The sequence below is a fragment of the Drosophila guanche genome, unplaced genomic scaffold (assembly GCF_900245975.1).
Source record: "Drosophila guanche unplaced genomic scaffold, DGUA_6, whole genome shotgun sequence".
NCBI classification, from domain to species: Eukaryota; Metazoa; Arthropoda; class Insecta; order Diptera; family Drosophilidae; genus Drosophila; species Drosophila guanche.
The window spans coordinates 1,218,253-1,229,611 of NW_022995754.1; the positions used below are offsets into that span (position 1 = coordinate 1,218,253).

The window sequence follows — 11,359 nt, forward strand, 5'->3', positions numbered from 1 at the left end:
CCAAATGATGCGTGTCTGGAAGGGAATGAAGCGGTTTAAGGATTTAATTTATGTATAAAAACTGTAGAAACTAAAGAATCTATGGATCTATAACTGATTGTCTTTGAAAGACTCTTAGGCTGGTTGCATGAACAGATTGAAAGTGGTTCCGGCAATGATTTTTAACAGCTTTTCGTATGTAAATATCTCAAGTCCACAAGACATCTAGCAACCGTCCCCCAAAAGCTACTTTGGTGGAAGTTTCCGCATGTATTTCATCATTTTTCCCTTCATTCTTCCACAATTTGTGAGAGAATAATCAAAGACTGCTGCAATAATCCCCCAAACACACATGAAAACATTGACTGACTTTATTGAATAAACATTCTGCTGTCAAAGCCTCAAAGATGCCTCCTTAAAATGATCAGCAGGGGCTGCAGCCTCGAAAGCCGAACCCAATGAATCTATGAATTAAATGTTGTTTATTTCCACCCATTGTGCGGCTTATATTCGAATCCAAAATTGTATTCCCCTTGCGAGTTTAGTTGCTGTAACTTAATTATGCCGAAAAATCAAGGAAATTAACAAGTGCCATTCATCGTGACCTCGACTCCAGTCTCTCAGTCTCCGTCTCCGTTTCCGTCTCCGTTTCTGTCTGCTGCCTTTTTAGCAGATTGCCAAGGGGAATGGGCCAGGGCAAGAGGGTATCTGTGTGCTGAAGCCATGTATCCTTTGAGGCTCTGTTGCCTGTTGTTGCCACCATAAATCCATCAAACGCTTGTGCAGAGCTCTGGTGAACAAATAAAGTGTGTTCCCTATCATTCCCCGCTCCAACTGTGGCCGGACAGCATCTCGTTTGTCGGTCAATCAGTTAGCCAGCAGCCATTAAGTTTATCGTTTCAGCTGATGAGCCCAAGGACAGCCGCCACCCATTCCGATACCCATTCTGTGGCATGTGGGGCGGCTGTGCCACTCTAAAGACTCCGCCATTCGCCTTTGCTTTCGCATATTTTAATAGTCAAGTAGCCCCAAGAGGTCCCCCGCCGTCTTCTATTTGCTCTTCTCGAAGCGCAAACAATGGCGCAAAAGAAACGGAAAAGAAATTGCCATTTACTCGTTGGATCTATTATTGACTCTGCAAACTTGCTGCTGCTGCTGCTGCTGCTGCTGCGGTGGCGACACGAAAGCATCAAGTGGTTCCTGCCACGTGGGTGGAAACATCCTTTGACCGTTCTTCACTTTTAGAATCTTTTTCTGTATTGATTTTTGCTAGCAAGAGTTGGAGTTTGCTTGGAGTTCGGGCTGAGTTAGTTATGCCACTGCTGACACCCGCATAAATTCAGCATTTAGAAAGTCAAGCGCAGGATTCACCCGCAACCCTTAGCTGTATCCCTGCCCCATTTGCAAACTTTCACAATTGTTGCTGCTGATTAGAAAGTGAAACAAAGGGACAGACTCCCAATGTCATACCCTGCCACATTTTCACAGTGCAAGCTGCACCCCAAAGTGCAAATACCTTGCTGGCAGTGTATCGTGACGTCATGCGTTGAGGCTTTGGCCTGATTCAACGATGATTTGGCCAATCAGACAAGGAGGTGGGGCCTGCTGCCTCTTGCCTCTTGTGTAGTCTTCAACAAATTTATCTCTCTGCCAGCCCCTGCCACACGCACACTCTTAATGAATACAATTGAATATGTATATATATCCATGCGTATGTGTGGCATGCCACCTTCCTGGTTCCTGCTGGCTGCCTATAAAAGCGCCGACACAGTCGCAGGATCTTGCAGTTGTTCGCAGTGTTGCGCATCCGACGCGTGTGCCCCGTGTTAAGATTCTCCCCTTCGAAGTGCAGTGTGTGTCAGTGTCTGGATGAGTGCTTCAGGGAAGAGTCTCCTGGGCCTGTGGCTCTACAGGAGCGGCGAGCAGGAGTGGGCCGTCAAGCAGGGCAGTCCATTGCATCAAATCAAAAAGGAATCCTCCTCCTCGGCTGCTGCTGCATCCAAGGGGCATGCAAATCTCTCGCGTCACGCATCGGCTCCCAGCGACAAGCCGCCGCGCTTGGCCATCGGTGGCCCCGTGGATTCCTCGCGTCAGCACTCGCCTGGCGAACGCATTTCCATCATTTTCACACTTCGCAATCAGGTGGGAAATCTGGCGCGTGCCCTGCAGGTCTTCCAGGAGCTGGGCATCAATGTGCTGCACCTGGAGCTGTCGCCGCTGGAGATGGCCACCAATCAGGCGGATGTGCTCGTGGACGTCGAGTGCGATCCCCGTCGCCTCGATCAGGTGGTGAAGATGCTCAATCGGGAGGTGGCATCCGTCAGTTATACGTCCGTGAATGCCAGTCACATGTCGCGAGCCCCGTCGCTCTCCGCTTGCTCCAGTTTTGGTGAGTCTAGCTCCGGGCATCGGGCATCCCGCGGATCGTTGCCACAAAAGTTAACCCTGAGGTCTGTGGTCCTATGCAGATTTCGGGGACATGGTGTGGTTTCCGCGCAAGATCTCCGACCTGGACAAGGCCCAGAATGTGCTCATGTATGGCTCCGATTTGGATGCCGACCATCCGGGCTTCAAGGATCCCGTGTACCGCAAGCGACGCGAACAGTTCTCGGCCATAGCCAACAATTTCAAGCAGTAAGTTTCAAGCCCGTGCCCTTGCCCCTGCAACTCTCCACTTTATGGCTGCTTCTCCCCCCCCTCCGCAGCGGCAATCCCATTCCACGCGTGCAGTACACACCTGAAGAGGTGAAAACTTGGTAAGTTTTTCAATTGCATTTGCCCTGTGGCTTGGCCTCAAGTTTTCCCGGCAGGGGCACCGTTTTCCTTGAGCTGCATCGCCTCTACGTGTTGCACGCGGTGCCGGAGTACATGGAGAACTGGCCGGAGCTGGTCAAGTACTGTGGCTACCGCGAGGACAATGTGCCCCAGCTGCAGGATGTGAGTGTTTACCTCAAGCGCAAGACGGGCTTTCAGCTGCGACCCGTCGCTGGGTATCTGTCGCCGCGGGACTTCCTCTCGGGCCTCGCCTTTCGCATCTTTCACTGCACGCAGTACATTCGGCACTCCTCAGATCCATTCTACACACCCGAACCGTGAGTTTTGCCACTGCTCTGCCCTTGGGGTTCTTCTCTAGTAAGTTTTCTGCTGCAGCGACTGCTGCCACGAGCTGTTGGGGCACATGCCGCTGCTGGCCAATTCGAGTTTTGCTCAGTTCTCGCAGGAGATTGGCTTGGCCTCGCTGGGCGCGAGTGATGCAGATATTGAGAAGCTGGCAACGGTGGGTACTTGGCGAGTGCTTCCCCTTTCCTGCCATTCCTTACGGTTCTCTTTTCTCAGCTCTACTTCTTCACGGTGGAATTTGGGCTGTGCAAGCAGGCGGACAGCAGCTTCAAGGTGTATGGTGCAGGTCTCTTGAGCTCTGTGGCGGAGCTGCAGCATGCCATCACCGCGGGACCCAAGATCAAGAAGTTCGACCCGGAATTGACGTGCAAGGAGGAGTGCATCATCACCTCCTATCAGAATGCCTACTACTACACGGACTCGTTCGAGGAAGCCAAGGAGCAGATGAGGTGAGCGTCTCCTCAATCTAAGTTGTTTCCCCCCTAGAGAGTTGTTGTGTTCTTCCCTTCCCCCCTTCAGAGCCTTTGCTGACAGCATTCAACGTCCGTTTGGTGTGCGCTACAATCCCTATACCATGAGCGTGGAGGTGCTGTCCAACGCCCAGAAGATCACGGCAGTGGTGAGCGAACTCAAGGGTGATCTGAGCATTGTCTGCTCCGCGCTGCGCAAGATCTCGGCCACCGATGACAATCTGGATGTGGAGTGCATAGCCAACATGCTGCACAACAGCCTCAATGTGCGTGGCGGGGCAGCAGCTGGCAGCAAGGCCAGCAGTCCCGACAACTCGGACAACTCCACGGCAGAGGAGAACTAAGGGAAGGAACAGCAGAAGGATACGGAATATTTGGGACCAACGCAACTACAATACAATCGAAAATATAATCTATATGAATGTCTCTTTGTCTATAAACTAATTGTTGTTTATTTAGCCAACTCTTACAGTAAATTCTAACAACTAAAATGTAAATCTAAAAGGCACTTATTAATAAATTACACGAGGAATGCTACTCCCACTTGAATCCACTTCAATCCTACTTGTAGATCATATCACAGTCGCTGTTGATGAGCAGCTTTTTGCTCATGTAGCTGGTCACACACTCGACCACAAAGTTCGGGATTGTCCACAGGTTGAAGCTGAGCGCCAGCTGGCGCCACTGCTGCAGTATCAGCCGCACGTCCGACAGCCACCCGAAGCGGTGTCCGACGCGCTTCGTCACCTGCGACGTCACGCCACGCACCACACCGCCGGCCAATCCGCTGACACTCACGCGGCGGCAGCGTCGCTTGCGCTCTCCCGACTCCTCGCCCGAGCCCGAGCCCGAGCTCGAGCCCGAGCCCGAGTTGCTGCGCGAATGTGAGCGTGATCTTGAACCCGAGGAGGCGCCGCCCGAGCCGAGTGCACGCTGCTCCCACTCCGGCTTGAGGTCAACGCGTGGCGCGATTTGTATGCGGTCCACCGTGTCGCAGATTTCCGCATTGCTGATGAGAATGCCCGCCACAATGTACATCATCTTGAAGACCCTACAAAAAGGAGTTGGGGATTAGTCAGGAGAAGTGTGCAGGGCAGGCACACAGCCAAAGGTACGCACCTCACTGTGTGTGAAATCATCTTGGGTTCAGTTTTTTGCTGTTTTCTTTTTTCACTTGAGAGCAGTGGCTCTGCCTCTGCCACTGCCTTATCAGGGTTCAGTTCAAGTCGGGAGAAATCTGCTGTTTTATTTTGCTAGTTTCTATGCTTCGAGCACACGTGCACCCGACTCTAGCTCTGCCGTTAAAGTTGTTCCCGTGATCCGCTGCGACTGTTCTCTGTCGTTGCCAGAAATCAACTGAACGACGCGATCGCCTCGGATCGCCTTCAACATTCGACCAGCGATAAGGCTGCACTTCCAAAAATGTTTGTGTTCAGCAGCCATTCCTCCATGAGAGTCCATGAGATTAGAATACTTTTTATGTGTCTGCAGTTCATTGGAGGTGCTGTCTCTCTCTCTCTCTCTAGTGATAAGAGCCAGCTCCCTGCTTATCGATCACAATTTTATGTATCACTTTTGACGGCGTCTCTGAATCGCTTGGAAACTACGTAATGTTTGCCCGTCGCTCTTGTCTGAACTTTGGAACCATAATTCCTCATTCCCATGTCCATTCCCCTTCCCCTTCCCCTTCCCCATCCCTTTCCCCTGCGCACTGTATGAGTGTTCAGTGCCCAGAGATTACCCATGCTGTTTGGGTATGGCTCAGGTTCAGCTCTGCCCCATGTACCAGGTCCGTGTGGACAGCCCTAGATTACGATTACGAATAAAAAAGTTATTCTTCGTTGCTCTTATCTCAGGCAGAGATCTCACAACCAGACACTTTTTTTTTGGTAAATACTTTGTGTGGTTTTGTTTTGGTTTCTGAATCCACTTGTTAGATTATGGAGAATAAGTTTCTGTTTGTTTTCCTTCTATGATCATGTGTACAGTGAGGGAGGGGTCTTCTCTGTCGTTTAGCTGGAAAAGTCTCCCACCTGATGACTGATTCGCTCTGTTTGGCTTTCGTCACTAGCCTTGTATAACAGTTATAACACACAGAAAAGCTTCTTGTTTTCCCTGGTGTTCAACACTGCTGGAAAGCGCTTTGAAATGGAACAAAATAAAGCTGAACTTTGGCAAAGCTACAAGTAAGGAAAGAGCTTTTGTCGAAGCTCTTTTTCAATGCACTCAACAGACGGCTGGGAAAGTACTTTCACACAAGAAAAGACAAGCGCTAGACAAAAATAAAGCAAATAAAATGCAATCCCTGGACAAAAGACCCACCCACATATCGGTTCACATTTCCCACACATTTTCCACATTTAACAAGGATACCCATCTGGCACTTGAGTTAATTCCTTGTCCACCTTCGTCTCACCTTTCCAAGAGGCACAAACAATCGAAGTAACACAGAGCAAATTGAATGCCCAATCAACAATTTATCTGCCGCACCGCATGGAAACCATTTAATTTGTTAACTGAATGGAAAGCCTCACCAGCCAACTGTAATTGACTTTGCAGCCACAGAGGGACAGGGCAGGCAAACAGAGACAAGAGTCCATGCTGAGAAAATTCTTAAGCAACAGCAGACAGAGAGAGAGAGAGAGATACTTTTGCCACATGCCACACACAGAAATTCCCACATAAATTATGCACAAGTCTCGGGGGCAGCCAAAAGTCCACTCGACAGGCAGGATACGTAAACGTAAACCCTGTAAGGTGCGGATCGGGGTGCGGTGTAAAACAAGATTATTTGCACAAACCACAGCCACAGAATCTTAAACACAGTCCAAGAGCCCAGCCACAGCCAGCCCCAAGGGGCGGTAAAGGTCTTCTCTGTCTGTGTGAGGAAAGAAAAACAAATTTCACACAATTTTCTGGAGTCGCACGGAACGTTAAGGGCAAACAACAAGCAAACAAACGCACAAACAAACAGCAAAGATACAGACAGCAGCACAGGGCCACAAAGGACTCGGGGTGCAGACAAGTCTGAGCTGCCAAAAGGTATTCCCCAAGAATGTCGACAATAAGAAGCCAGAGAATGGCATGAGGACGGGGCACTGATTTGTCGCCTCATTCTACGCTCCCTCTCTCTGGCTGTGTGTGTGTGTGTGTGGCACAAAACACTTCCTGGGCAAGTGCCACACGCTGCTGTTGCTCCTTCTACTCATACACTGAAGACTGGCTGCCAGAACAGACTTGTGCTCCTGCTGCTGCTGCTGCTCCTTCTCCATATTCCCCCATGAGTTGAGCAGCTGCTGCTGGCTGCTCCTTGCTTCCTTTCATTCACAAAACGAAGCTTCAGCTCTCATTCACACTCGCAGGGAGCACACACACACTCAGAGGCTCTCTGGCAATGGAGACGTTATCGTTCTCATCATTTGGCATCGTCTTGGAGCAGGAAGTGGCAGCCAGCAGCCAGCAGCCAGACGACGGCCTTGACACACAATTGTGGTCAAAAGCAGCGGCAGCAGGAGGAGCAGGGAGCAGGGAGCAGGGCAGGGGCTAAATGTTCATTCAAGTGTCCAGTCTGAAAAATGGCCACCTCCTGCCACAGCTTGGGGCACTCAAGAAGGCAGCACAAGTCAGTCGCACACAAAGCGAGGGGCAGAGGAAGGGCAGAGCTGAGGCGTGGGGACAAGGTCTCGTCGGTTAATTGTGTGCCAAGGGGAGGTCCTTGGCTTTCGACTGGTCCTTGCCTTCGAGTCGGGCAGAGTTGGAGTTGTAGCTTGTAGTTGGGTCCTGTCCAGTCCTGGGGTCTTGTGGGAATTTCTCTGCATTTACTGGCTGCATATTTGCTGCACTTCTGGCTGAGATTTGCAAGACTCAAAGAGCCACAGAAGTGCTGCCCCTGCCCCTGCCCCGCCCTGCCTGCCACTTGTTGCTTGTGTGAAATGTGAGACTTGATGGGGCCAAAGGATAATTGAAAGGATGCCTTAAAGATTAGCAGCAGAGGAGCCCCAAGAGCGGAGGACCGGAGGAGCGGAGCAGCTTAAATGCAAATTGAAAACCAAATGGAAAATCCAGACAAAATCGACACAAAAAAACAGGAGCAAGAGGTAAGGGAAAGGGTAAGGGAAAGGCTAACGAAATAACGAAAATCGCTTAATAAATTGGCGAACAACAAAATGGAAATTGAAAATAATGAAAATGCATAAAAACTGAGAGACGGTGCGAGGGGGAGGGGGGAAAGGAGAGCGCCAGGAAGTACTTGAAGCTTAAATCGAAGCGCGGCGGAGGAGGAGCACTGAGGCAGGGGCAAGGTCCGGCAAGGTGTTCCTCTGCAGATGATATATGATGGAACCGCAGCAGCAGCAGCAGCAGGAAATAATTCCCAATACCCAGGCAAATATTCCACGAGGACGGATGGGAAGGCACATGCAAATATTGAAACGGTTGGGCAACCAGCAGCGGAGGAGTAGGATTCTGGCAGAAAGAAATCTAAACAACAGCAGAAGCATCGAGTAGCAGCAGCCAGCAGACTGTATTTTTGGCCACAGCCACTAACAATAAATGATGATGGCCAAAATCCAAAGTTGCAGACGGAGAGAGAGGGAGAGAGAGCAGAGATGGAGTCGTGGATGGACTCAGCCTCCGCTGATTAAACGCGAGTGCCACGAATGCGTCGCGAGGTGACGACGACATGGACATGGACATGGGAGAAGAGTGGAAGTAGAGTGGGAGTAGAGTCTGGGAGCAGGAGTACTACGTGTCCAGACAGGCACTGACTGTTGTTGTTCCTGCTGCTGCAGTCGCAGCGCAGATCCGCAGACAGACGACTGCGACTAGAAAGGGATTCCAACTCCTCGCTGCCGCTGACGTTGCCTGATGGCAAGTCCACCATCGACTCGAGTCCGAGTTCTCATTCTCATCCTCGTCCTCGTCCACGTCCACGTCCTACACAAAGGACACCAGAAAACTGCAGATTGCAAAAAATCAACTACGATTTCTGGCCACGAGGTGGATTCTGCCGCATATTTGCTTGGGGGATCGGACTTGGCTCCCCCCTTTGGGTTTTTTGTTAGGCAAACATTTCCGTTTGGATTTTCTTTATTTGTATGCTCTTGTTTTTGTTTTTGTTTTTGTTTTGTTATTTTTCCTCTAATTTATTTTCTTGATTTTATTTGTTTCGCTCTCCAAAGCTTCGCATGCAAATGATGTTGAATGCGATAAGTGTTTCTGTGTGCTACGCAAAGGGGTTGCTGCCTCCAATGCTGCTGCTCCACCTGGGTCCACCCCTTGCTAAAAAAAACTGCAGACACGAGGAGTTGGGCTTGGCCTAAGGGGGAGGCATGAGGGTGAAGTGGAACCGCGCGATTTGAAATATGAACTTGAGGTATGGCAACGCGTATTGTCTGCTGTCCCCCTGATTATGGCATGTGCAGAGCGGAGAAGAGCATCTAAATTCTACACCCACTCGATGGGTAGTCATCGCCCTCCCCTTCCCTTTCCCCCTCTCTCTCTCTCTCTCTAGAGCTTCTGCTGCAAGTTTGATTTATTAAGATGTTTTTATTAGCACCAAGAAGGACACTTGCGGACACGAACGGACAACTGTGCGGACACTGTACAACAATAGCCAGAGGATTGCAGGACACTAATTGCTGGGTGTAGCCACAGCAATGTCAAGAAGTGGCAGGGTGTGGGCAGAAAAGTGTCTTCCCGCAAGCACTTAAGGCTGCCAGCGGCAAGAGAAGCACAAGGAGAAGGAGGAGGACTCTCAGTCAAGGTATTGGCTTATAAAGGATTCAAAAGAGCAGATGCCACTGCAGGTACAGGGCAGGTGCCACTGGGGAGGTTTCCTAGTCAATTTCCGTGGACTTTTCGCTGGCTGGAGTTAGCTCTTTTTCTTTTATATTTCATGCAATACAAAATCAAGCATACGCCATGTGGCCCTCCCGCTGGTCGATGCATCATTGCGAGTGGCAGTGGCAGTGGCAGAGGCAGAGGCAGAGCCAGTCTAGGGGCCAGCGCCGTGCATTACCATAAGCACTCCATGCCCCGCCGTTGTGTCCTTTGTGACATGACCTGACCTCGGCCAGAGCACTGCTCCTCCTCTGCCACTTTGGCTGCTTTTCCCGCTGGCCCATCCCCCCTGCTTTCCCCCACATATTCCCTTGTTTGCTGCCCAACCAAAATACGAGGAGGATGTGTAATTTTTTGCAATTTTCTAACAAAATTTCGCATTTTTTGTCGTGCTTCGTGTTGGTATTTTATTTTGTTTGCATGGCATAGCCAAGGCTTTTGGCTCTGTCAATCCTGTATGCTGTATCGTCGTGCTGCTGGCATCGTCCTGTCCTGCAACGTCCTGGCCAAGGATATGGGGACATGGAGTGGAGTGAGTGCCAGCCACTTGGCAGCCGGATCACGTTGTGAATATTTTCAATGTCCTGAGCGGCGATGTGTGGCAGGGATATAATAATTTCATGTGACATGCATCGCTCTACCCCTCCCTACCTCACCCCCTCTCTCTCGCTCACTCCCTCCTCCTGCAGCATCCATCCTTTGGCTCTGTGCAGCATCGAGAGTTCCTTTTTCTGGCTGCTTTGATATATAATTTTGCATTTTTTAATGCCTCACTTGCCCCAAGCGTTGTGGCAAATGGCAAAAGGCATCGAGCTCAGAGCTCAGAGCTCAGAGCTGGACACATGTGTGAGTATGTCCTGTGTGTCCTGCGCTTTTTGGGGCATCGCATAATCTCATTTATTTGCATTGCTTGGCAAAACGCTTTTTAAAATCAAATTTCCGCTAAAACATTTTTCTATTTTGGACATTTCTCGTTTGGCATTTCTCAGCAAAACAAAAAAATGGATATATTTTTGCATTATTCGCTCTGCCGCTTTTGTCCTGTCTAGGATAAAGCATAGAGGATGTGGGGCCTTCCGCCTGCTCTTCAATCACCTCTTTAAGAGACATTTTTCCCCACTAACAACACGAAGGATTCTGCTCCGTGCTGTTTGCTTTCCTTCTTCTACGTAAATAATACTTTTATCTGATTTGCAGATTGATTGATTGAACCAAACGCATGTCCATGTCATAATTAATGGCACACAATCCTCCAAGCAACCCCGAGAAGATGCCTCGTGGAAGGGCTTCTGCACCTAATCCTTTGCCTACTGCGGCCTCCTTCTTGCCACTTTTCGTGTGGCAACTTTCTCCACAACTTTGGCTCCGCCTCTCAGTGGCAGCCGTTGGTGCGTCCGGCGCGTTATATACCAAAAAAAGCCCCCCCCCCCCCCCCCAAACGATAAGGCGACGGAGAAGGCAGCAGGAGAAGGAGAAGGGCTGGTTGGGTGCAAGAGCAGAGACCAAGAGGCAGAGGCAGTAGGCGCCAAAAGAGACGACGACGATGACGATGACGAGGACTGAGTGCCGAGTAAATGAAAATGAATGGCAGGCCGCCTAAAAGTAGGCAACGCACAGCCACTATATGCACATAGACCAAGGGGTGGAGCAGAGGCGATGGCAAACGATGCGGCAATCGAAATGGAGAAGCGAGAAAAGAGGCAGAGACTGCAGAGGCAACCGGGAGAAGGCAGCCTTAAGGCAGGAGACAGAGAGAGAGAGAAGAGAAGAGAGTGAAAGAGAGAACATGCCATGAGGCAGGCAAAAGAAACCTCCACGCGACGCAATGTGGAATGTTCGAGGCTGCCGAGGATGCATAAATCAATCTGCAGCACGGGCGCAGATTCCTGGCTCTGGACATTTGCGCTTAAATTATTTTCCAGGCATGCAGCTGAGACTAGAGCATCGCC

At 50.3% G+C, this 11,359-nt stretch overlaps 2 protein-coding genes across 2 annotated transcripts; one reads left to right on the forward strand and one right to left on the reverse strand.

The window, feature by feature from the left end:
- Window positions 1-1,808: 1,808 nt before the first annotated feature.
- On the forward strand, window positions 1,809-4,023 carry LOC117589245 (tryptophan 5-hydroxylase 1). The gene is made up of 7 exons (XM_034281016.1): window positions 1,809-2,368; window positions 2,448-2,613; window positions 2,685-2,735; window positions 2,790-3,071; window positions 3,130-3,256; window positions 3,316-3,548; window positions 3,619-4,023. The coding sequence occupies exons 1-7, from the start codon at window positions 1,849-1,851 to the stop codon at window positions 3,911-3,913; spliced, it is 1,674 nt and encodes a 557-aa protein (XP_034136907.1). The 5' UTR covers window positions 1,809-1,848; the 3' UTR covers window positions 3,914-4,023.
- LOC117589246 (lysozyme D) lies at window positions 3,994-4,935 on the reverse strand. Its single transcript, XM_034281017.1, has 2 exons — window positions 4,689-4,935; window positions 3,994-4,620 (listed from the first exon to the last, which is right to left on the reverse strand). Exons 1-2 carry the CDS (start codon window positions 4,706-4,708, stop codon window positions 4,131-4,133), a joined length of 510 nt encoding a protein of 169 aa, XP_034136908.1. The 5' UTR covers window positions 4,709-4,935; the 3' UTR covers window positions 3,994-4,130.
- Between the last annotated feature and the right edge of the window lie 6,424 nt (window positions 4,936-11,359).